Source organism: Nestor notabilis, unplaced genomic scaffold (genome assembly GCF_000696875.1).
Source record: "Nestor notabilis isolate BGI_N333 unplaced genomic scaffold, ASM69687v1 scaffold14073, whole genome shotgun sequence".
Taxonomy (NCBI): domain Eukaryota; kingdom Metazoa; phylum Chordata; class Aves; order Psittaciformes; family Psittacidae; genus Nestor; species Nestor notabilis.
The window spans coordinates 95,192-121,130 of NW_009923472.1; the positions used below are offsets into that span (position 1 = coordinate 95,192).

The window sequence follows — 25,939 nt, forward strand, 5'->3', positions numbered from 1 at the left end:
ATGCTTTGAAACCACTGTTACATTTCCTGAAATGCTGTATCTTGTTTCGTACAGTTGTGTGGGATTTTTGCTTGTTTGTGTGTTTTAAGTGTATTCATCCAGTTTTGTATAGGCCCTTTTAGTCTTTCTCCTCTATAGTTGAAATAATGTTATATCCTCTGTATGGGTTTTTTCTTTTCACTTTTAAAATCCTGGTTGGATGGCATGATTAATTACTGACAAATCAAATCAATATCTATAAACTGGAATTTTGCCATTAAGGAAATATACTTACCTGTCGGTGAGAAGACTTTAAAACACAGTATGTGCGAGTAACTTTGAACTGAGAACTTAGTACTGAAGTAGAATAGGCTTCTCAATTTTTTAATGGACTAAGACAATTTAATTCCTCTTCACTAAGTACACAGTGAGAACTTCATGAGAGAGGTAAAACTCAGCTTAGAAAAGAAGACTAGTAGAAACATGAGTAAGGCAGAGACCATAGGAGTGCATTCCACACCTTCAATGGTATTTTATAGAAAATCTTATATTTTAAGGATTCATTTTAAAATGAGAGAGTTTAGCCTTTCGCTAATCATAGAAACCTCTGAGTTTGAACAGTGTTGACCATTGCAGTGTAGAAAAGTTGTGATGACACCATGAAATATTTTGTGAGCAGAGTCTTTGTAGCATACTTACAGAATGTTGTATCAGTTTCCCAGAAAAACAGACAGGATTGTGTTTTGGTCAGGTGGGGGAAGATGGTGCAGCCCAAAGCTAATACCTACTGCCAGGTAAGTAGAAATGCTCTTGTTGCTTTGCAAGACTTCCAGTAAACTTTGTCATAAAAAGTGGAGAAAAGAATGAGACATGACAGTGAGTTGATGAGAGCTGTTTGTCTTCACTCCTTGGCAGTATTGAGCTCTTGTCCACTGTGGCACCCCTAGATGTCAAAAGTTTGTTTCATCCTGTGCATTCCCTTGCCTCCTGCTCCCAAAGAACTGAACCATTGCTTGTTTGGAAGATGTATAGAAACTACACCAGCCTTATCTGTAATACTTGTGCACACTGATCAGTAGAAATCCTGAAGAGCTCAATAGGTAGATGATGCTGTCTCTGGTCTAGCCATGGAAGGTAAAAGCTTTTCCATGGTTCAAGAGAAACTCCCTGTGGCCCATAGTTTTGTGTTTGCAACTTCTCCCCTTGGTGTCAGTTTAGCAGACAGGTTCCATGTGGCTGTGGCACTGTGTACACAGTTTGTTTTGCAATTCTGAACGACAACAGAACTATACAGAGTTGAACGGAGATTTGATTTGAGTGAAGTGCATTAACAAGGAATTTTATTCATGCTATTTTTACAGTACTTTCTCTAACAAAGTGACATGGTTATATGTTATGTGGAAGCTATTTAAGGTTATTGACAGAAGTCATAAATAGATAAGAATAAAATTAGAATTGGGGCTGTTAAAAAAAGTATCAGAGATCATTAGGTTACTTATTCAGTAAAGGTTATAGTACCAATGAGAAGAGCAACAGATGACAGCATGGAGTGAGAGAAAGAAGTAGTAATACAGTTGAGGTGGATTGCTAAGAATGGCAGTAAACTATTCAATACTCTCAGACATACGGTGAAACTTTCACATAATCAAAACAAAACTTTCAATGCTGGGGGAAACATTAAAATAAAGCTGCATGTACAGATGATATCAAAGCTAAGAAAACAGGTCTTCAGTTGTCATATGGTAGGATTCTCAGGTTTCTGGTTTTATAGTAGTATATTGCATTAGTAATTGTTTATTGATCATACAGAAATTGCCATGCCCGAACTTGAATTGCCGTTGTTAGAACTGAGGTTGACAGTGTTACACAGCATGGAACAGATAGCTAATAAACATTATTTCATGAAGAAGCAAAACAAATTCAAGAAATCAATATTTAAGTTGTGTTGTAAAACAAAACCCCAACTAAGATACAGAGGATTGTTGTGCTGTACCTGTGCTGGTATATTTTGAAATGCTCATGTTTCTAATATGTGATTTTCAAGGAATTAAAATATTCTCATAATATTTAGTATATTCAAATTAATCTTTATCCTTTGTAGAGGGACTTACACTATTGATTGTTAAGCTTCTTCTGTTATGGTTTCAAGTTTTGGAGCCATGCAGTGGATCATTAATCCAGTTGAACTTTAACCAAAAGCAGGGAGACTGTTAAGCAATTACTGTTTGTAATGTTAATGATGTTAGGATGGATTTTGTGGCTCTGCAGTTTGCTTAATTTTTCTGCATTTCCTCCTCTTCCATTAACAAAAGAAGATTGTGAAGTGGCAAAAAGAAGATCATGCAGGAGCAAAAAAAACGTTCCAATGTTGACTTGTGTTACATGGTTGGTTATTCAGACAATATCTAGTTGCAAAGGCAATAAAGTGTAAAAACTTTTGTTTTGTAAAAATATTTGTTTATACTGATCAAATTTAGGATCAAGTCACAAGAATTTATTATTGTTGTTATATTTTCATTCTGGTACCTTCATACAATTAACAGTGAAAAGTGAATCAGCTTCACTGTTCGGGTAACAATGGGGAGTGGCATAATCCAGATGAAGGAGTAACAGATACAATTGCTTCTTTTAGTCCTGAGCTGCCTTACATCTTGATTGGGCCCTTTGGAGTCCTTGGGTTTGGAAAAACTTGCTGTGACAGTAGCATCATGTGATACAATTTTGCTAGCTCTGCTCTGCAAGTGCTGTGGGTCCATTCCCACACTGCTGGGACCATGTCAGTAACGTGTTGATCCCGAGATAAGCAGTATGAAAGCCACTCCTGTGTCTCTGCATAGGCATAATGGTTTATTTGTTATCCAGATGACTCATCATAACAAGTGGAGAATTGCTGGTAGAGGCCATAGAACTGAAAAATGGGCTTCATTTTGCACACAAAATGAAAAGCTGTTGGCAACTGCAGAGATAGCATGAGTCCTACATTGCTGTCACTTCTGGATTCCACTTGCTCAGTTGTGAAGAGTAAAAAGATGGACATTTTCACTAACTCCTAGACTCATAGCGTTTTGTAGGACAGATGATTTCTTTTTTTTACCCACTTCAAGAGACAGTCTTTTTTAATGTGTTCCTGTTATTGCATTATATACTTCTTCATATGTGTTATTGAGCTGTAAGTGTAGCAGCAGAAAGACATTGATATTTTGACATAACAAAAAATGGATTTGACTAATTGCTTTTGTTGCTTTGTTGCTTTACAGGTACTGTAAGAATTGAGATGTTCAGAAACATGCAAAATGCAGAAATCATAAGGAAAATGACAGAAGAATTTGATGAGGTATAATGTGCAAATAGTTCTTTAAACATTCTGAAATATGTTACAATATACTTTTTGTTTTAAAATAGAAATACAATGGGCAAGAAACCAGTGGATGAGCAGTGTCTCAGTATGAGAAATTACAATGACAAGCAAAGCAGTGATTTAAACTATTGCATGCGAAATAACAAGCCATCATGAGTTTTAGGAAAGAATAATAATTGAAAACCAAAGAGTAATAAAATTACTTGAAAAGGTAGTTACAATCACTCACCTTGAAAAATCAGTGTTGTGGATTGAGTTGGCCCTGGATGCTTAAATGCTGATACAGAAAAGTTTGTGAAATAGCCATTCTAAGGGCACAAGTGTATCATCACATAAAAGCATGGAGCAAGCTCACAACCGGTGGGGTGAGGGAGCCCAGCCAGGTCTGCCTCAGCAAGAACTAGCTTGGGTCCATGTTAGTCCTGATCTGGATCTGTGTGGACCCTCATATTCTTTGTATGGCTTTAGGGATATACTTATCTGTCTGTATCCTGGGTATTAGAGAAGTTAGTAAGAGGAGGCAGGAAGAACTGTAGAAAGCTTTCTCATCCCACTGAAACTGGTGGTGGTATTCTGGGTTCTGAAGTTCACCTCTTGGAACTGCCAGCAAACAGCAAAGAACTCCAGATTCCTGAGGCAGGTTTTTTCGGCATTCTGCTCTGTTTTCTGAGTGCAAATTACTCTTTTGTTCTTCTGAAATGGCAGTTTAAACCGAAGAGTAGCTTAACATGAAAATTACCATTTGGAACAGTATTAGACAAAGAAATACTCTTTCCGTAGAGTAGATCTCGGCATTTTTGCTTGAAACAAGTGCATTTCAATTCAGATTGGGTATCTTCTGTCAGTATAAAAATGTTCCTAATGGTGAATGATTTTTAGCTTTGAGATTGTTTTAACTGTGGGTTTTGGGTTTGGGTTTTTTATTTATTTATTTATTTTTCATGTATAAAAAAATGAAATATTCTGAGTGTTTATTTTGTATAGTGAGGAAAACAAATGCTGGAACACAAATTTTCTGTAGGACAGCAGTATGTTTTTCTGACCAATTCTAAATAGAATGCCAAGGCTGTGATTCAAGAAGTTAAGGAGGGAAACTATAAGTATGAGCACCGCTCTTTTTCAGGATTTATTTCTGCAAGTCTTCCATCTTATCCATGGCCTTGAATAAGTATTAGAACATTAACATGGAACTGAAGTGGGGATGGAGAATGACACAAACTTCCAGTCACACAAGCCTGCCTTTAGGTTTTGACCTTCAATACTTTGAAATATTTCTTTATCTTTTCCACCCACTTCCCAGGACACAAGGAAAAGAAATGAGTCTTTCGGACATACTCACAAAGCTAATACTGCAAGTGTAGAAGAGTTATAATGAAGTCTTAGAGAAAGTGGTTTCATGCCTACATGTTTCTTTGTTTACTGAAGAATAATGTGTTGGTTCTATTTATTATTTTCTGTTGGCTTGGAGGAAAAAGATGGTGTTTTGCTTAGAAGCTTAGACCACAAGGGCTACAACAACATTAAAATACATTAAACGGGGAGACTTTTAATACTTCATATTTTCATTTTCTTGTTCTTCAGGACAGTGGTGATTATCCACTTACCATGCCTGGGCCACAGTGGAAGAAGTTTCGATCCAACTTCTGCGAGTTCATCGGAGTGCTCATTCGACAGTGTCAGTATAGCATCATTTATGATGAATACATGATGGACACAGTGATCTCCCTTCTGACTGGTTTGTCAGATTCCCAGGTCCGGGCTTTCAGGCACACCAGTACATTAGCTGGTAAGTAAGCTAGCACAGGGAAGGGTTTTTTCAAAGAAGTTTCTACTATTTAACCACTTTGAGAATTATTCCTAGTTTTGATTGAGGTGGAATTTGACCAGCACTGAGAACTCTGAAAAGCTTGATCAAATCCAAGTACCATGTGTGGTATAACTGTACTTAAAGTTCGCTTTTTTGTTTGGAAAGGAGTATGCTGAGACACTTAGGGTCAGAGAATTGACGCTTTTGAATCCTGTGAATCAAAAATGGTAAGCTTATGTCTTGTATTTTGCTACTAGATGTTCATTTGTTGTATAGAATGTCTTAATAATTTTGTATTTTAGAGTACAAACTAATTCTAAATAAGTGTCACAAAAATTGTATTATCAAAGAATTTCGGTCCACCGGAAAGTAAAATCTGTGTCTTCGCTCTTGAGAAGCATTAGGTTTGGGAGCACTGGGCCATAGTTGTAGGTGTCCCTGCCTTCTGCCTCCAGCCACACTGCACCTTTCAACATAGCTGCCTACATCTAATGAAAGACTGGGTATATCACTAGATTGAATTAGGATTTTCTAGAGTGTATGAGATGTCTCCTGCAAGACAGATTAATTTCTCTCTGGAACTAACTTTTTTCTCCATTACAAATCGATACTAGGGTGGCTGGCTTGGATGTAGGTGTCTAAAGCTGGTTATGTCAGGTGATAACCTTTCTGTTCATCTCATGAGCTGAAACATTAGAAGATTCTTCTGTCTAGGTTTTTCATAGATTATGCCAAATATTTGAAGCATTTGTATCTATCTTGTACTGAGGACTCCAGAGCTGGATGGAGTATTCCAGGTGAGGTCTCACTGGGACAGAGTAGAGGGGCAGAATCACCTCCCTTGACCTGCTGGCCGTGCTACTTTGGATGCAGCCCAAGATACAGTTGGCCTTCTGGGCTGCAAGTGCACATTGCCGGCTCATATCCAATCTTTTATGCACCGGTACCCCCATGTCCTTCTCCTCAGGAGTATTCTCAATCCCTTCATCCCCCAGCCTGTACTGATACCAGGGGTTGCCCCAACCCACATGCAGGACCCTGCACTTGGCCCCATTGAACCTCACAAGGTTCATATGGGCCCACCTTTGAGCTTGTCTAAGTCCCTCTGGATGGCTCCCCGTCCCTTGGCTATGTCAGCTGCACCACTCAGCTTCCTGTCATCTCGCTGATCGTGCAACTCAATCCCACTATGTTGTTGATTAAGATACTATAGGAGTACTGGTCCCATTACGGACTCCTGAAGGACACCACTTACCACTGGTGTCCATCCAGACATTGAGCCATTGACCACTACCTTTCAGGATGAGACCATCCAGCTGGTTCCTCATCCACCAAACAGTCCACCCATCAAATCCATGCCTCTCCAGTTCAGAGTTTCTTCACCGTAGTCAGTAGTGGGATGGTAAAAACATGAATTACGCAAGAGTAAGTTTCCAGGTTCAGAGTTTACCTCCACAAATCAGGTATTCAAAGGTGAACGCTATTTGAGTTGCAGATAACCTGCTGCAAATCTGTGCCTACTGTTTAAACTGAGATGGAAACTGTATTCCTGTCCAGCTGATGCTATCTTCAATTCTAGGTGATCTTGATTTGTTGTTATCTTAGATTATGGTTGATTGTTTCATAAGAGAGAGATAGGGAGTGAGGCATGCAGCACTCTGGTCTCATATTGATTGTGTGGGACAGATGTTTGAAAAGTTTGAGAGGCTTGATTGACAAGACAGGAAACCACACCAGACATTATCCAAGATCTGTGCTATGGTGGAAGAAATAGTTGCCATCATTTGGAATGGATGATGTAGCTAGAAACTTCAAGCAAGGATAAACAAATGCAAAAACCAATGTTCACCGCAACTGGCTTTGGTTACTTAAGGCACTGATGGCTTCTGGCATTAGATACATGTTTATCTAGCACTTACGTTAGGAATGGTAGCAGCCAGCATTTTCCAGTGATAATACATGCCGTTTATTTGGTTGTTTGGCGTAACAAGCTAGAGAGCTTTGTTTTGATTCTGCAGATTTCCTCCAGGCTTGTTTTTGCACATGTAATTATGTTGCTGCCCTGCAGAGCACAGGTCACCATGATGCCTTGGAGTTTAGTCTTTATTAAGTTTATGAAAATGTACTTTTAGAATTTCATTTATTCTTGAAGGAGTGTTTTTGAGGTCTTTGATTTCAGTTTTCCTTTGCACTAGCCAATTTGAATGATAGGTTATTCACTATAGCAATAAACTTAAGGCAAGAAGTACATGGGAGTACTTCTAGGGTTACCAGCTGTGAGCAATAGCAACATAAGACAGAGGCACCATAAGAGTAGGTTCACTTCTCCATTTGTATAGTTGCTTTTCTACCTTAAAAAAGACACTGCTGTATACTTAGCCAGAGAGCATATGATAGTTTGTTACATTATTTTGTTGTTTCCTCAGTATTGTAAAATGTGATATGCCCTGGGAAAGCACCTTATTAATGTTTTTGTAGAAATAAATTATTACCCAAAAATACACATGAACAATATTATATCCAGCATGTGTGAAAATGCATATAAAGGGGTACATAAGGTTCTAATTGTATTTTTATATAGCTGTACACTTCGGAGCAATGTCAGACTGAATTTCTGAGGAACTGTGCTGTGGTCCCTTGTAAATGGACTGCAATTGGAGCTCAATGCAGTATGTGTGTACGCTGTTCTGATTTTTAGATGAGCCAAGTGACCTGGGTATTGCTTGGATGGGAAGTGCCTTTGTGTCAGGATTGAGTTGGTTATTTTCTGTGACTGTGGATCCTCTGAGGAAATATTTTTTAGCTCTGACTACAGGTAAAGAGTCATGTTCTGTCTTCTGCCTTTGCAGCTATGAAGCTTATGACTGCTCTTGTGAATGTTGCCTTAAACCTGAGCATTCATCAGGATAATACTCAGAGGCAGTATGAAGCTGAGAGAAACAAAATGATTGGCAAAAGAGCTAATGAAAGATTGGAGTTGCTGCTTCAGAAGAGAAAAGAGGCAAGTAAAATGATGTTTGGTTTTTTTCCTAGTTTATGTGCATTTCTTCCGCCATAAAGTCCACCACTGTTTTATTCTGTGGCAAATTAAGGCTGTCTGGGTGCTTTACCTGGGTGCGCCTTGGATTCTTTTAGGTATAATTTTGACTCAGCATTGCTTGACTTTTATAGTCTTTGTCTGGGGATAATTACAATTATATATTTTTATTTTACCCCTCTGATCTGTAACATAATTTTATTTGGCTTTCATCATTCTTAAAAATCATGCATTAAGATCCAGAGCAAGAACAATCTTTCCTGCCCAAACTGCAAAAGAAACATTTTAAATCAAATATTAATTTCAATATCAGCCTTAAAGCATTTTAAAAGGTGGATCTGCTTTGTTAAAACAGCTGGAGCACAGTTCCTAATCCACACTTGTTAATCATTGCTTTGAATTTCCAGAGGAGGACAAAGTCACCAATTACACTGATTAACTTGGTTTAGTATCTCTGTATCTGTGGACATCCTCTGTACCCATTCTTTCAGCTGTTCTTTTCAGTGTCTTTTGGAGATGCAGTATAGAATTGCTCTGGAGAGACTTTGAAGCAGTGATGCCCAGACCAGCACAGGGCACTTACACACTTACAGAATGAGCATTTAGCAAACCTTAACTTTTGATATGTATGTTCAGTCTCTCTCACACCACACTCACTATAACTAATCAAAGTCTTGCATAGGAGTAGGCCAGAGAGGAGTGATGAGGATACTAGAGTGACCTGTATAGAAGAGATTTATTAAGGTCAGATGTCATAATGGCTCTCTGAAGGAACACCTAACATACTGCTGTATATTTCCCATGTTTAAATATACTGAATTTACAATTGTATTCTGTGCTGGCACTTTCTCAGTGGATTCTTTTGATGTAGTGCCATCATAATAAACCCTCGTAAGCACATGCAGGGGCATACATTTATCTTCATGCAGTTATATAGGGACAGTACTCGAGCTAAGTGTGGCAAATTAATCTGAAGTAGAAGAGGTGGAACACTCTTGCAAGTGTTTCATTCTCAAGTCATCTTCTACATACCTGATGTGAGAACAGTGTGTGAAGGTCTAGTGTCATCAATGAGATTTTGAACTAAACGGGGTAATTTATGAAAGTCGTCCATAAAAGAGAGGAGGTTGTGTCTTAGTGGCTGTTAGTAGTAATCTGAATTTTATGCTTGTCATACATGTCTTTTTGACCTTCTCAAAATTCTTGCAGAGTCTATAAGAGAATGTTTCCCTAATTTTTACTTAGGTTTAAGGGTGACTGTATCATTTTTGCATTCATAAGAGCAGGAATTCCAAGGCCCAAATGGTCTCTGAAGATGCCTGAAGTTTAGTACTCAGATTCAAGTACATGAACTAGAAAAGCTGAAATGGTAAAAAGCAATTAGAGTTTTGGAGAAAATTGTTTAGTTTTTTGTTTTTGTTTTTGTTTTTGTTTTTTTCTTCCTTCCAAAGAATTGTTAATTCATTACTGAATCTAAAACACTTTGGGGCTTTTAAGTGCTTTTAAATGTTAGCACACAAAAGTAAATGAGATCTCATGTGGACCTACTGAATCTCTGGTTCAACTTCTAAACCAGCTCTGGATCCCTGTATGAGTTGTATAGCTGATAACTTAGCATGTTTATAGCAAGCTGTAAATTCCATGCAGAAAGGAAGACAGAGGAAGCCAACCATGCTGTCCCCTTATCCGTGCCACTAAGTCTTGTATGGTGCTGCTCCATTTCACACTCAAATGTCAAACTACACTTTTCTTCAGTATCTTAATCTCATAAAAGTTCAGTCTCTCCTACCTCTCTCTTGTGCTGTGCTTTAATATTAATGATTCACACCCAAAGTTCTAAGGAGCTTCACCTTTCCCTTTCAAGGCCTCAGCAGTTTTGCAGAAGTCCTCCTGAGGTTTCTTGGTTCATTCCCAACCTCATTTTACTCCACAGTCTCTGCTAGGTTGTCTCTAGCCTCGTGTTTCTGTGAGTGTTTGCCTGCTTGCAGCCTTTGAAGTCAACCAACTGAGGAGCGGTTAGAAATACACACTCCCTTTTGGATTATGTATTCAAGAACAAGCATTTAATCTGTGCATATTTGGGCTGAGCTGATGCTGAAAATAGTGCTTCTCTCAGAAGCCGTGTCTAAAGATGTTTGTTTTGTTTATCAGACCTTTGGTGTGCATCCAACTTTTCCCTTTGTAAATAATCCCTTTTACTATGAAATTAATTTCTTTGGCGGGTGTCTGACAGTTTAGTCAGGAGCCCTCGATGTCTTGTTTTCCCCATATGCAAAATGCAGACAGCACCTCCTTACCTTCTAGAAAACTGAGTTTTGCAAGCTGCTTTAGATCTTATCTGGAAGATATTATAGAAATACTTCTAAACGTGGCTTGGAAAATACAAACCCCTGGGTGAAAGTGTTTCTGAGCTCACGCTGTGCAGGAAGTCAAGAGAGGTGATCATAATTCTGCCTCTAGCTTTAAGATATTTTATCTATGGCCATAATTATACAGGCTTGATTATTTTATGCATATATGCACTCTGTATTAGCAAGGCTTTGTTGTGGTTTTCATACTGGAAAATGTGGAAAAATTTACATTCACATGTGGTATTCTGCTTTGACATTAAGAAACACCTTGATGGAAGAATGATGGCTTTGAGTGTAGTAGCAGTTCTGCTCCAAAAGCTGATTGTATGTAATTGGCGTAATCTTATTTGACATGCTCATAACACCTTTTCATTTTGGGTTTGGTTTGGTTTTTTGCAGTCTAAGGCCTGGGTGTCGGATAGCAAGCCTGGGTGTCCAATAGCAAGCACCCATACTCTGATTCTGGAAAGCTTCCTGGTTCAGAAACTCTGTTATCATGGGTGCTGAAGTTAAAGCAACTGACACTAATACTTAAGATTGAAAACATCTTTAAGTACTTTTCTGAAATGGAACATGAATTTTTCGGAGAGGATTCCTGATGTGTTACCAGCTTCATTTCTGCAGCTGTCATTCACTCCTAGTTCTATCAGTTTAACTGAATACATGATTGCTGACATTTCTGAATACATCGTCTCTACTTGCCTAAATTTCAGTAGCAGAAACATGGTGATGACCACTTCAAAGGACTAACTTGAAACTTAATTAGTTGATGTATGCAGAGAATGTTAACTTTCTTCCACTGTTAGCTTAACTTCCATTAAGGCATTGCATATATATATGCATGTGTATGCACACAATACAGGCATGTGCTGGAAAAGCAGAAAATGATGAGTCTACTAATACCATTAATTAAGTGCTGTTTCGTGGTCTTCTAATGTTTCCCAAAAAGTAAGTGTAGAATATCAGATTATAGTAAGCAGTGATCTTTTATTTATTTTTGTTTTGTTTGTTTTTTTTTTTTTTGCAGCTACAAGAAAACCAAGATGAAATCGAAAATATGATGAACTCTATTTTTAAGGGTATATTTGTTCATAGATACCGGTAAGAAAATGCATGTTACAGTAGACTCTGCTAACAAAGTATAATCATAAATAATGTCAAGGGCAGTTTCTGTGTTGATTTTTCTTCTGATGTAATATTCTAGATGCCACAAAAGCAGTTTCAAAACCACTGAAGTTACGGAAGAAAATAAAAGTGTAACCCCTATTAATTGCATACTAAAGCCACCCACATAACTTCATTTTAATTCAGTAAAACAGCTTTAAAGAGTTGCGGGAGTCATGGATTTTCCAAGGTGGGAGCACAAACATGACATATCCTAAAAATAATCAAATGATCACCGCATATTGTAAGTGGGCAGTTTGGGTTGCTGAGTACCTCTACTTTGCATTTCCTTTTGTATGTCTTAGATGTAAACAGCAAATTACTGATGTTTCCACCATACATACTTTGGCCACAGCTGCAACTTTACTTTAGGCTTTTTCCTTCCTAAATTACATAAAGGCAATCAAAAGCTTTAATTCCAGATAACATGGATTTTTTTGTTTATTAATTCTTTTGGAAATTTGCATCAAAACTGTTAAAAAGTAATTGTAGTGTTAGCACATCAAAAGGAGTGGTTTTAACAGTTGATATGCTATGTCTTGTGAATACCAAACTGCAGCAGGTTATATTCATGTGTATCTGTGACTATGCACATGCATGCAGTAGATTTGGACCAGTACATGCTATTTTGGAGTATGGTTGATCAGAGAAAAGTAGTCTATTTTAAAATAGTTAGGGTGGTTTTGCATCATAAGATACCTCAGAGTGTCTGCAGCATCTTGGTGCAACCTGTTCTTTAAATGTTAATTGACTTACTGAAGTGAAAAGATAAAATTCAAAGATACTAAACTATGCAATTGACCTTTCAGTTATAAATTGTTTTAAAACTTTGTAAGTTATGAAATCTTTTCAACAAATGGCATAAAACAAGGGAGGGTATGTGAGAAGAGAGACCTACAGTTCAGTTGGGCAGAGGGATTATTGTAAATAGAGAGCAAAACATGCAGGAGACCTGGAAGGGGCTCTTGCTAAGAAATATGGGAGTGTGAACAACATGGGATCTAAAGTGTATCTTCAGTACCCAAGCATGATGTTTGAAAGTAAGTTTATAGTTTATGTTCAGTAAGCCTTGAACTGTGTGGCCACAGAAGGGGATGAGTATGCAGAGTCAACAGGTAATATCGGATCTTAGCTCAGGATGGCACTCACTATTTTGCTATGAAAGCAGCTTTATGGCATGTAGGTAATACTCATAGGGACAGCTGAGTATTCTTGCAGGTAAATTGAAGAAACTAAATGTGGAGAGTGTTTCCATTTTTGTCCCTTCAGAATTTAATGTATTGTACCAAACAAGAAGTCACTTTAAAACATCTTCCTAGTAGCTCACGTGCTTGCGTGGGGTTGGAAAAAGACTGTCTTTTGATGGTCTGTATGCTGGTTTGTTGGTTGGGTTTTGGTTTGGGTTGTTGGGTTTTTTTGTCTTTTTAAATTCTCCTTTTGTAACCAAGATTTCTTTTCATGCCTCCCCCCACCATTATAAAGACCTGATTTTGCTGATACTGCTGTAACAGAGGAGAGGCCAAGTAAATAAACTCTGTTTATCTGTGCCCTGAAAAAAGCAGGCGAGGCTGATACTGTTAGACCACTGAAGAATTTGCTCACATCAGTCAAGCAGCCGGTGTGCTCTGAGCAGGGCGGGTGGCACCACTTCTGCCACTATCTAGAGAGGCTCAGAAGTAACTGCTCCCAAGTCTGCCACCAAGAGCCACTTTTGTGAGGAGTTATCTTCTCTCTGGCTTCCTTAACTTTTGTGAAGCTCCTAAGAGAGTCTGTTACAACTTAAACCTGAATATGAGTAATCTGTAGGCAGCAGAGAACATAGATTCAAATTTCTGCAGTTGTACCTATACAAGAACATACAGGGGAAAAAATACCTGTATTAAAGCCAACTAATTGAAGTGAAAACCAGGGCTTCAGAGAGTAAAAAGGAAAGGATTTCAAACTCCTGTCTGCTTCCATACTGTTTCTTAAGCATTCCTTTTCTCAAATAGTTCATATGATTTATTTAGTTGATGTCATTTTACAGTCCTTAAAGCATGCACAAGTGGTAATGATTTCAAAGGAACGTTATTTTAATTATTTCCAGGGTATAAATGCCTTTCCATAATACAATTCAGACTCTGCCACAGTGATTCATGCTTAGTGACCTTTGTAACATACATGAAAGTCTTTAATCTAAACAAAAAGCCCTCCAAAACTGTTTCATTTAGAATGCAGCTGTCTTCCGAAGTAAGCCGGTGATGCAGTGAGGTTGCATCTTCTTTCTGTAGATTGGCTTCTAATTTACTAAAAGATTTCAGTGCTCACTTCTCACATAAAAGACTTGCAGAAATAGCTAAACAATTTTCTAGGTGTAATGTTAGTCTGGTGACCAAATCTAGCAGATTTGATCAAAATTTGAAATATTCTTAATAAACATGCAGGAGATGTACTTACCTCATTGCATATTTCCTCATCGCTTTCCTGAATCACTTTTTCTGACTATTTTTGTGTAGCTTCATGATGTATTTGTTTGTCAATTGATTATTTTTTTAGTCATTTCTAAAACTGAGAGTTAGCATCAGAGAGGAGAGGTAAGAGTAAGTTAAGTTAGAGTCAAGTTGCTGAGCTCTGCAACTCATGTTGGTCAGTAAAGCAGCAGAGATGGTGACACTGGTAAATAGGACTGCAGAGCCTTGAGAGTAATCAGACTCTGGAATGGGTTGTCCAGAGAGGCTGTGGAATAACGGTCCTTGGAAATTACCAAAAACTGACTGTACAAGGCAAGTGTAGGAACTTTGGATATGGTGACGCTCAAAATAATCAAATTTGTGTCTGTATGAGTAATACCTTTGGTATGTAGTAATTAGATACTATATACTGGCAGTTCAGGGTTCTTCTTAAAAGTAACTTTTTTTTGGTCTGAAATTAAACAAGATGAAAATTGCTATTAAAAAAATGGAGGGGAGGCTTATTTCTACATTTCAGTTGCATCTGCATAGCAGAGGTTATTTCACATCTGAGATTATTGGCATTTAGCTTCTCAGATGTAATAAGTTGCCACTCTGGGCAACCTCTGCCAGGATTTTACCGCCCTCATTGTAAAGAATGTTTTCTTCACATCCAGCCTGAATCTCCCTCTTTTAGTGTAAAACCATCACCCCTCGTCCTATCACAACAGGCCCTGCTGAAAAGTCTCTCCCATCTTTCTTACAGGCCCCTTTTAAGAACTGAAAGGCCTCAGTAAGGTCTCCCCAGAGTCTTCTCTTCTTCAGGCTGAACAACCCCAACTCTCTCAGCCTTTCCTCATGGGTTCCCAGGGTCCTTTCTACCCTTTTTAAAAATGGGTGTGATATTGCCCTTTTTCCAGTCACCATTCCAGTGTTCATTACTCTCAACTGTCATCTGAGGTGTCACAATTTTGTTTCTTCTACTTCCCCCCTTTTGACTTAGCAGTGTGTGCAGGCACAATTCTCTTTCAGAGGGTAAGATTTAGGGAATTCTTATGTAAGTCCTATTTCATAATATCTTTTAGTTTTGAATGCCCAGAGAGTTATTCCTTCAGCTGTGAATGTCCAGCAAACAGAACTGCTACAGTTTTAACTTCTGGCAGACCTGAATGGGGATCCTCAGACTGATGGACACAATGATTTTATGAATTTATGCAGTTCAGTGAGCCTGCCCCAAGATATTATTTTTGGCACTACTGAAAAGGCAAAATTTACCAAATTTAGATGTCATCTTTACAGAGAAGATGGTTCTGTCTCCTTTCAAGGTGCTTCTTTCCTTCCTACTGAGTAAATAGATTGATGGTGACAAGTTATATGTGAGTTCCACTCTGGGAAACAAGAGTGTTGCATGAGGAAAAGGGAGAGGGAATGTTGGATGGAAGTCTGGTGGGGAAGCAGGTGAGACACTGGGACAAGCAAAAACCAATCAGCACAGGGAAATGAAAATACACACAAAACCACAGAAAAAACCTTTTCCCTCACCTCTAAATACTGTCCTAAGGAGGTGAAACAGAGTCTTAAGTCACAAAAAATGCATTATTTTTTTATGGAAGTTGAAAAAACCATATAGAAATTACTGAGACAGTTTGTCACTAATAGGCAGAGAAGGGCAGAAAGTTACATCTTTGTACTTAAATGAGTTTGACCTTAATACTAATTTTAAAAGTACACACTGCTCTCTTTCCTACAAAGCCACATATCATACTTCGTATAAGCAAAGGTGTCAGTATTGTAAGTCTTTGAGAACACTGGTTTAAGAGATATGTAAAGCTACATCTTGAAATTCAAATCATGCCTTCAAACAATTCAATTCCTTGGTCTCGCAATTATATTGGGTAATCAGCTTAGTAACATGCTATTGAAGTAGCTATTTAAATACTCCATGTAGAATTACTTAGAATGGTAGTGCTGCTTATCAGCCCCTCCAAGGAGTGGGATATGCACTGAGCATTCACCAGATTTTTTGGACATGGACTCTGCACTCTTATTTTTCTTACCCTTCTTCCCTTATGGGGTTATAAATCAGTTTCAGAAATGAGGGAGTCATAGAAAAAAAGTAGAAGAGACATTTTGTCCAGTTCATCTTACATCTTCAAAATTTTTAGAAACAGCAGCCCAAGAGGCAGGCATCGTTTGCTCCCGCTGACAATGGTATATTATTGTAGAGCTGCGCCATTTCATGTCCTTTGACTGGGAATTTGACGTTCCACCTCAAAAAATGCCAAAGGCAGATGAGCAACCTTTGTTTCTGTTTTTGTTAGAAAGCTTTTTCATAGGCTTTTATCCCAACCCATTAATGGAACATCTTTTATTTCTGTTCATACCCAGTGTGCGTGTTGAGTAATACCATGTTCTGCTGAAGGTTATCGGTAGTCTCTCCACCTTAAGAGCAAGGTGTGAGAAGCAACAGCTCCAGTGGTTATATTAGACAAGCAAACATGCAATAAGCATATAGTCAGGCATCCTTCAGGAGCTTCCAAGAAGTCTTAGAGCAGTTACTGCTCTGCTAGTAGTCTCCATCTCTTGCCTTGGATGTTTTGCCTCAACACTGGTAATGCTTTAAGGATTTAAGCATCTATTTCAGTGCAGATCTTCAGTGCAGATCAGCCAGGTTGGCTTAAATTCCCTTCAGTTTTAGTCTTGATTAACCTACCTGAGTTTGTGATCCAACAGTTGCCAGGAGTTACAACTGGCAACCACTCCAGCAAGACCCTGAGGAGCACACTGGTCTCCACCTGACACATCCCAACTATCCATTACAGATTCTACGTTTCAGGGTCAATATTTTTGGCCTTAGTCAAAGTCCTTGAGCGTAATTTAGTGTGAAATACATGCTAAAGTGGCACTTTCAATTATTGTTTGTCTGAAACAACTAGTAAAACCTATTTCTTGACACTGTTTGCTATGGTTTGTTTTAGGCCTGCCTTGTCAACCCAAAATTTTGAAATGAACCAGTGAATTTCTTGTTCCCCTCTAGTCAAATGTCTTTACTGAGTTGCATCATAGGTTGTGAATTTGGCTGGGAATAGTTTGGTATGTGTTTCCCATTTACTGCATAAGACATTTCTTTGCAGTTTGTGCTGAGAAGAAGGTTAAGTATATTTTATGTCTAATATGTGTAGATCCAGCATCAGGTTTAGTTTCTGTGCTGGACTAGATTCTGTTCCTTTCTAGAAGCATTTGACAAATAATAGAAACTCACATCACTAATTTATAATGATGCTGTTTAATAATGTGTTAATTAGTCTGAAAATACTTCCATTCCTGGTATGATTTGTGTTTGTATGTTCTTAGCCATAAATAGTGTATGTTTTTAAAAAACTAAACAATTTACAGTGACTGTGACAAGCTAAAATACATTTAAGTGTGTAAAAGTTATAAGAAAAGACTTGTAGTTCAATAACAAGTGATTGATCACATGTATAGCAAAGGGATAAAGGCTTTTGGGCTGGACCATGTTTAATACAGCATCATACAGGCGTGGAATCTGTGTTAATGATTCCTGCAAGAAGACAAGTGATTCTTATTGGTAATCCAGTTACCTGGAAGATGATGGTGGAGTGGGAAATTGGTGTCTCTCAAATTCTTCTGCCTCTCCAGCAACTTGAGTCTGTTTGCTAGTCTCATATTCGTTATGCATGATTCTTTCGCATTTTCAATTACGCTGAAGATGTTAAATTTTTATTGTACTAAATCTTGTAATTAGTTGAGAGCTTTATTCTTTATTTTTTTTTTTTCTCTCCATTATAAATAGCAGCTTGTAGTGAGTGTTTGCCCATAGTGCCTACGGAAGCCTGAGAAGCTTTTGAATTGAGAATCAGTTGTTCATTGTCTGCCTAGGGAAACTTGAATGCATTCTTACAGAAAAGATAAATTTTCCTGATTTTTGCCTGGCTGTACTGCATGATTAAACAGCTGTTGACACTTGGGTTCTTTTTGGGATTGCCATTAAATCCTCCCAAAAGTTAGTAAATTTATAAGGTGGTAAAATAATCTACCTGGATGTGAAGACTCAGACTGTCATCCCCTAGTGGAAATGTCTTCGTGGCTACTTTATGCTGCTGCATATGTAGCTCACCTTTTTTTCCCCTTGATTCATACTTATCAATCTAGTTTTGTGTGAAGTAATATATAATTAGACTTATATATATATGAATATATTAATAGTTTTAATTAAAATTTGTCTTCATTGTAGCTGCATTCCTCACGGTGCATAGTTTTTATAGTGCAAACCCGTGTATGCAATATTTTAGCACATTCTTCCTTACGGTATCTAAAACCTGTTTGAGAACTCCCTAATAGAAACAGCTTATTTAATGCCCTATTCTTCTTGTAATGCAGCTTGTCTACACTGTGGATTGACAATTGGTTTTGAGGTTATAGAGCCTTCAGGGATTTTGACAGACCAGTCTTAATGATTTTGTTTGGAAGTTGATAGACTCAGCGTGCTTCGCATAGGCAGAGAGAGGCAATGATACTGGTTTGATGGCATTCCTACAGTTTCCCCTCACGTTCATACATTAGCTTTAAATTAATGTTTTATGCTGTTGCATCAGTAGTTTCCTCCCTGTAATTTGAAATTGAATGAGAATAACAGAGACTTGATCGTAGAAGTTTCTAGTCACCTGTGATACTGCGATTGATTGTTGTGTTTATGTTGGAAATGTGTTTTTCACCTTGGTATCTGGACAGCCATATGCAGTAGTGTCCTGGGTTCAGCTACAGCAGTCATTTTTTCTCCTTCTTAGTAGCTGGTGCAGTGCTGTGTTTTTGACTTTCAGTCTGGGAACAATGCTGATAACACCGATGTTTTTAGTTGTTGCTAAGTAATGTTTACTCTGACCAAGGACTTTCTCAGTCTCATGCTTTGCCAGAGAGGAGGGGAAGCCAGGAGGAAGCAGAGGCAGGACACCTGACCCAAACTGGCCAAAGGGGTATTCCATACCACAGCACGTCATGCCCAGTATAGAAACTGGGGGGAGTTACCCGGAAGGCCCAGATCGCTGCTCGGGTCGGGCTGGGTATCGGTCGGCGGGTGGTGAGCGGTTGTGTCCTTTTCCCTTGTTATTCCTCTTATCATTATTATTGGTAGCAGTAGTGGTTTGTATTATACCTTAGTTACTGGAGAGCTGTTATCTCAACTCGTGGGAGTTACATTCCTCCAATTCTCCTCCCCATCCCTCCGGGAGTGGGGGGAGGAAGGAAAAGGGGGGGAGTGAGCGAGCGGCTGCGTGGTTCCAAGTTGCCGGCTGGGCTTGAACCACGACAAGTAGAGTAGCACCTATTGAGGTGGACCAGTCTGGAGGCTGGAAGTACATAGGCAGTTACAGTATGGAGTAGTCATGGTTTTGTTATACTGTTTTGTGTGTATGAACTTATGCGGACAGTATCTCGAACATAATATTGAGTGCATTTTATTTACATTTTATAAAACTGAAGACTTTAGGAAAAATACAGTTTCTCTTTATTTTGCAATTATTCTCTTGCTTGAAGCAGGGAATTTTTTATTTTTTTTATCCTTCCCCATGAATTAGATTTCATTTTGGGACTCTCTTGGTCTATTTTAGAATTAAATTGATGTTATTATTTTTCAAAAAAGATTTTTTTAATAAAAATACGGGAGTCTCAATTATGAGCAAGGCCACTGTTTGCAAAGCACAAGGCATTCCCTTCTTCTGTACAGTGGCTTTTTATGCTCCTCTTTTATTACAGCTGAAATTTTGAACTGTGAAGCAGTGCCAGCTGGAGTGGCACAAGTAATTTCTCATAGTAACAGATGTCTCAGAGATGAAATTCCTGAAGGGCCAGATGGCCCCAATCCCTTTTCCTGTTGTTTAGCCATCGTTCATTATTAGTAAATATGCCATGCTCTATGTCAGTCAGGCAGGAAAGTGCCAATCAGATTGAAATAATTTCCATCCCTGATCTCTTTAGGTGATCTCTCCAGATAGTTTCCTGCTGTCCCTCCTCAATAAGCAGCTGATAAGTCTGCCTAAGACATGTCTTTGCCTCTTCCATCACTTGCCACAGTCAGAATGTAGAAAAAAAGCAAGAAAACTGGAAGAAACCAATGTTGAAATGTGAACATTCTCCTGGTTTTGTTAAAGGGCTTTCATATGGTGCATGAGACAAGATCTGCTTAGGTACCAAATTCCATTCTGCCCCTCTGTCAGGCTTCTTTGGTTAAACCAAAGAACATGTTCTGCTTGGCAATTTTTCTTCACCTCTAGCTGGAGAGAGTCAAGCCTGCTAAGCAAATGTCAGTGATGATGCTTCAGAAATTATTGTATAGAGGAGGTTTGTAGCTTCAATTCATAATTCTGATTGAAAAGATAGAGGTAAAACGTGGAGTAATAGACTAAGAAGCAAACTAGGGTAAGACTTTTTAAGATAATGGAGATACCATATCTGAATGTGGAAATACTGACATTGTTAGACAGATTTGGGACATAAAAGAACAGAAAATCAGTGATATAGCAGTAAGAACAGTGACAAGCCTTACATAGTGAAGTTTCTCAAAAGTAAAAGTAAAATATTGTAGCTAGGGCAGTAGAAATGAGAAGTGATTGGTATGTATCTGTAATCTGGTTAATACTTTTTTCTTTTTTTCTTTATTAGTGATGCTATTGCTGAAATTAGAGCTGTCTGTATTGAAGAAATTGGTGTCTGGATGAAAATGTACAGTGATGCCTTCCTGAATGATAGTTATTTAAAATATGTTGGTTGGACACTACATGACAGGGTAAGTATTGTATATTACTGTACATAGCAGAGTGCACTGTGAATAGCTGGTGTTCTACTACTCAAGGCATGTTTAGTATATCATCTTTGATTTATAAAGACATTATTCTTTTTTCTTGCCTTTTATTTATCTTTCAGCCAGCCTATTTCAAGGTATTCACTTAAATTAGGATACAGTACTCCCAAACTGCATACATGGTTCATGTGCCTTTCATGTTTTCAGCCTCCATTAGAATATCTCAATAGAAATGTTCCCATGATGCTTTTTCTTCTGATTACAAGGGAAAGAAAAGTCTCCTCAGATCACCCCTGAGAACCTTTGTGTCTGAAGCAGTATGGAATAGAGACTTCCAGATGTGTCTTCCATTTATATTGCCAAGAGTTAAAGTAAAGAGAACATCTCTGGGTCCCCAACAGACATCACTGTCTCCACAGCCAGTGGAGTTCTCATCAATTAATTTTCCCCTGAAGAATCTCTTCAACGTTCTCTTTTGCTTTTTCTTCAAAAAACTGTTGAAACACCAGGTGGAAGCCAGAAGATCTGTATCCAGAGGTTCTTTCTTATCTCACCAGAGTTCTTAGTACTGATGGTATACACAACATGCCTCTGCTGGGTGGCAGCAGGCCTAAGTACAACTCAGGTCCTGCAGGAAGAGTAGCCCATTCCTAATGCTAATAGAACAGGACTTTGGACTTCTGACTGCATGACAGTTTTATACACAAGGCAGCAACTGGGACTAGTTGTCCTCCAAAATCACTAGGAATCTTTATTTTACTCTAAACAATTTTGCTAACATTATCCAAGAAAAACAGATGAGACTTACCTGTGCCATTGATGTGCTCATTCAGTTCTAGCATCCTTAATTCAGGCTATTGTTTTTTTCTAGGAGCACTGCTGGACAAAATTGAAATTTTGCAGGTTCATTCTGATGACTTGCGTAACTGGTAGTTAACAGCTGATTCTTTAAAAAGATGATTTCTTCAGTAACTTGGGACAGCATGTTAACATCGAGGTTATGACTCAGCCACTCTTCTGCTCAAGGCTGAACAAGCTCAGTTAGAAAGTTAGCTTTCGCTAATGAAAGAATTTAGCTGCCTCTGGTTCTTTTGCTTTAGCATCTTAACTTGATTTGGATCAGCAATTTACTTGTTGAGAGTCTCCTGTATGCTTTAGAGACTAGATATGTGATGTCTTTCCTCTGTTAACCCGTAGTTCTCAAACTTTTTACTTTACAGACTTTTACAAAACTTGATTAGGAGGAAGATCCTGCCTGCTGCTGTGTGCAGCAATGACCTCTCTTTACTCTAGAGACACTAAACTTGCAATCATTAAAGCTTAGACATGGGAACTTGGTCATCACAGTGCTTTGAGAGGCAGACCTGCTGCTCCATCTATGTACCTTATTTTTGACACTGGTGTGCCTCACTAGTAGGCATGCTTCAGGAAGTGGAGATCATTGCTTCAAGTTATCAAATGAGTGGGGAGGTCCATTTGGGTTTCAGGATTACTATTAGGTGTGGTGGAAGGCTTTGTTTTACTAGGGATTTTAATGAAAATAAGTTATCCCTTGAATAATTAGAATGAATCTTTCGGAGCACATTCTAATCCTTGCAGAACACTTCCACAAAGTACCACTTCCAATGGGAGAGCAAATTCTAGCAGGATTGCTCTTCGCAGCTCTCAGTCCCCTTCTAGTATCTGAGAAGTCCAGCCATTTCTCACGTAACTCCCTTTACTCATCTGTGAAATCCAGTCATTCCTCACGGCACTGTCTGTGGCTGGTATCAGCTTCTCACACTCTTCTCTGTCACATCCAGCATTTTCTCATGTCCAGTAGTTTCTCACATCCTCTTCAGTTAGCTTAACCTCAGGCCAGAGTCTACTCATCTGCCTGCAGCCTTAACATACATTAATACCGTAGCTTTCTTTAAATTAACATGTTCTTTCATATTAGATAAATTTGAATTTACAATGTTATTGTAAAAAAAATGGTTATCCATCTGGACCAGACACAGAAGAATTTTATCAGGCTACTCTCCTGCTTCTTGCTTTGTAATATTTGTAATTGTAGATCTCAGAATTGGGTTGCAGTTCTAAGTCTTTGCATTGTTAGCTAATCCGCTGTACATGATGCGTGGTATTTTTTATTGATGTAGTGTATGTTTAGTGTATAGAGTGAGGCAAGTTGTAAGTAAAATAGGGGAAGACTCAAGTGGCAGGTGAACCATGTGTCAAAAGGATGGAACCAGAGAGACAGGAGAGAGACATTTAGGGAGGCACAGAAAGGACGAAGGAAGTGGAATGGGAAGAATATATAGAAAAAGGTGGAATAAGAACCTGTTAAAAACGCTAACCCTCCAAACGTACAAGATTCCTGATCAGTGTTGGTTTCATTGGCACTTCCTGAAAAACCTGCTAGCTGGTACCCAAGTTTCTTGATTTTGCTTAGCTTTGATCAGGATATATTTTTTTCTGTGATTGGTACTTAAAATATTAGGAAAAAATGAAGGCTGAGGCAATAGTCATAAGGTATTTCCATTTCATATGAACAGAAGTCACTCCAAAATGATTCAGTTCTCTGGCAGCTTGCTACTACAAAAAAGAGAGGAGACAGCAGTACAAGAGAGATTCATGAGCAGTTTCATATTCCACTTCGGAAGACATACAAATTAAAGCACAGGGAGAACACAGTTCTTACACTTCTTTGTAGTAGCTTCAGTGTAGTCTTTCAGAGGTAGGATACAGAAGTTTAGTTCTCTAATTTGGGAAATCTGCGTATTTCGTATGTTAATCTTGTCTCTTTACCAAATTTCAGATTAATGTCTGTAAAGCTTTTCATTTTTTTTTTTATAGTTTACTTTCTCATTTGAATATTCTAATTCTGCCTTTCTCTACTTTTAAGCTTCTTTTTCGTTCCCATGGATCTGGGAACTTAAATTAAAAATGTATAAAACTATAACATAATTCTATAAAAACCACTCTCTAAAAAAGGAAAAAGAAAATTGTGTTAGACTGTCCAGTCTTAATTTCACCTGCCTCATTCATGCATGGAACTGTTTTGAAGCTGTAATTGTGTCCCTAGATGCCTAGACAATCATGGTTCTTAAACCAGTTCCTAACGCATAAGGAAATGCCTTTTGCCTCTTTGCATGTTTCTACTTTACTTGTTATCTGTTTCTATGAAAGGAATGATCCCAGAGTCCTCTGGAACAGATGGTGCTTGAGTACTTCATTGTGATGGCATCTTTACTTAAAAGGATGAAAAAAGAGAACTTGCTTTTGTTAAGATTATATAGAAACTGAAATTGTGGGTGTTTTGGTTTTTTTTTTTTCCAGACTTCTGAATGTTTATATTATCTTCTTGTACCTAATTTCCTAGGGTTTGGGAAAGCTTTACAAAATGAAATAATTATTCGTATGGTACACAGTATCTTCATAAATGGCATTAGTGGGTATGTGCAGACAGAACACAACTGCTTGCTCCTGCCAGGAATACTCCTGCCGTAGGTACTAACGTGCTGCAGGACCTTTTAGTCTGTTTCTCTCTGGTAGTGCAGCTGTTTCTGTCATTTGGCAGCAGATTACCTCAAAATACACTGCCATAGAGCATCAAAATGAAACACAGTATCATGGACATCCCACAAATGGTGAGATTGAAGAAACCTAGTAGTTCACATCATTTTCTACACAAGAGAACACAAAAAACCCAGGGCGGATTGCGGAAATCTGCTAGGGCAAAGACCTGAGCAAACTACTTACCTTTTATTAAAACCTGGTAATTTTTTTAAAAGAGCAGAATGCCCTTAGCCACCAAAAAAAGAACCTTTAATTACCCTTTCTGCAGCTGTGGTATCCCTGGATGTTAAAAGAGGTCTGGATCTCACTGGGAGATTGCAGACTAATGCTCTAAACTGTCAACTGTATGGACCATTAATAAGAATCTAAGGTGGCTTGATCTAAGGTTATAGATCACTGTGAGACTCACACAAGAGTTACAGATTATTGATTCAAGCCCTGTGATTAGCTTGTCAAAAATATGGAAATGGTGAGCTTCCCTCAGGATGGATTATTTTCTGCAGGTCTGCCATATTAAAGAGAATTTTGAGTAAAGCATGACTCTCCCAGACAGATGTAGACTGCCCCACACTGCTGGCATGAAAGATGTTGGTATTTCTTTTTGCTTCATTAGCAGCAGTAACAATTTTTTGCTTGAAACTTCAAAGTGTCTCAACTTGGAACTTAAAAAAAAAGTAGGGAAAACGTGAGAACTATTTGTCATTAAACAGAGTTGATAAATTTGATATTTTTGGCTTAGGTTCTAATTTCCAATTATACATAAAAGAAAGCATTAGCACTTAAGTATTAATGTGATGCATTTTCATATTTATGAAAAAACATTTCTACAGTGATTTCTATAACAAAAATAAAAATATATAAGTAATTGTTTAAAAATGCTTGGAGAGAAGGGGAATTAGAGGAATAACTAGAATGGAGAAAGAGGCATGCATAGAACCAGTGATAGTGTGGATGAATTCAGGATTCTGTAGTAATCAAGTGTCACAATTATAAATTTGACAGAACTCCAAGTAACTATATTTTTCTGAAACTCATAAGGATGCAAAGTCTTAATTTTAGAATGCAGATAATGTATATAGTTTATCCATTCTTTACTTAGAAAATGGCAAGGCTTTCAGGTATGTTATTTATGTCTAAAGCATAAACATGACTACACAATAACAGCTGAAAAGCACAGCTCCTTTTCTTTAACAGAATTGAAGTTACTACATGGTTGCAAATATTTGCTGCCTTAGATTGACTCATACTCACTATGAACTTCAGGTGAGAACTGCAGAAAACGTGGCTAAAATCTGGTTTGGGAAATATTTTTGCTTTTTCCTTCCCTGCTTCACTGTATATCCACAGTGATTCTCAGTCATATTTTCTAAAACTGTCTAGTGTTGGTTATTCCACAGCTTTCTGTAACAGTTTGAGTGTTTAATTATGTTTGCCAC

At 38.1% G+C, this 25,939-nt stretch overlaps 1 protein-coding gene across 2 annotated transcripts in view; it reads left to right on the forward strand.

The window, feature by feature from the left end:
- The window catches only part of STAG1 (stromal antigen 1), a 137,435-nt gene that overhangs the window by 53,282 nt on the left and 58,214 nt on the right, over positions 1-25,939 (forward strand). For both annotated transcript variants that reach the window (XM_010012156.1, XM_010012157.1), the window contains exons 5-9: positions 3,237-3,313; positions 4,919-5,123; positions 7,994-8,145; positions 11,560-11,633; positions 20,804-20,927. In XM_010012156.1, the coding sequence (XP_010010458.1) occupies positions 3,237-3,313; positions 4,919-5,123; positions 7,994-8,145; positions 11,560-11,633; positions 20,804-20,927 (632 nt within the window). The remainder of the gene's footprint in view (positions 1-3,236; positions 3,314-4,918; positions 5,124-7,993; positions 8,146-11,559; positions 11,634-20,803; positions 20,928-25,939) is intronic.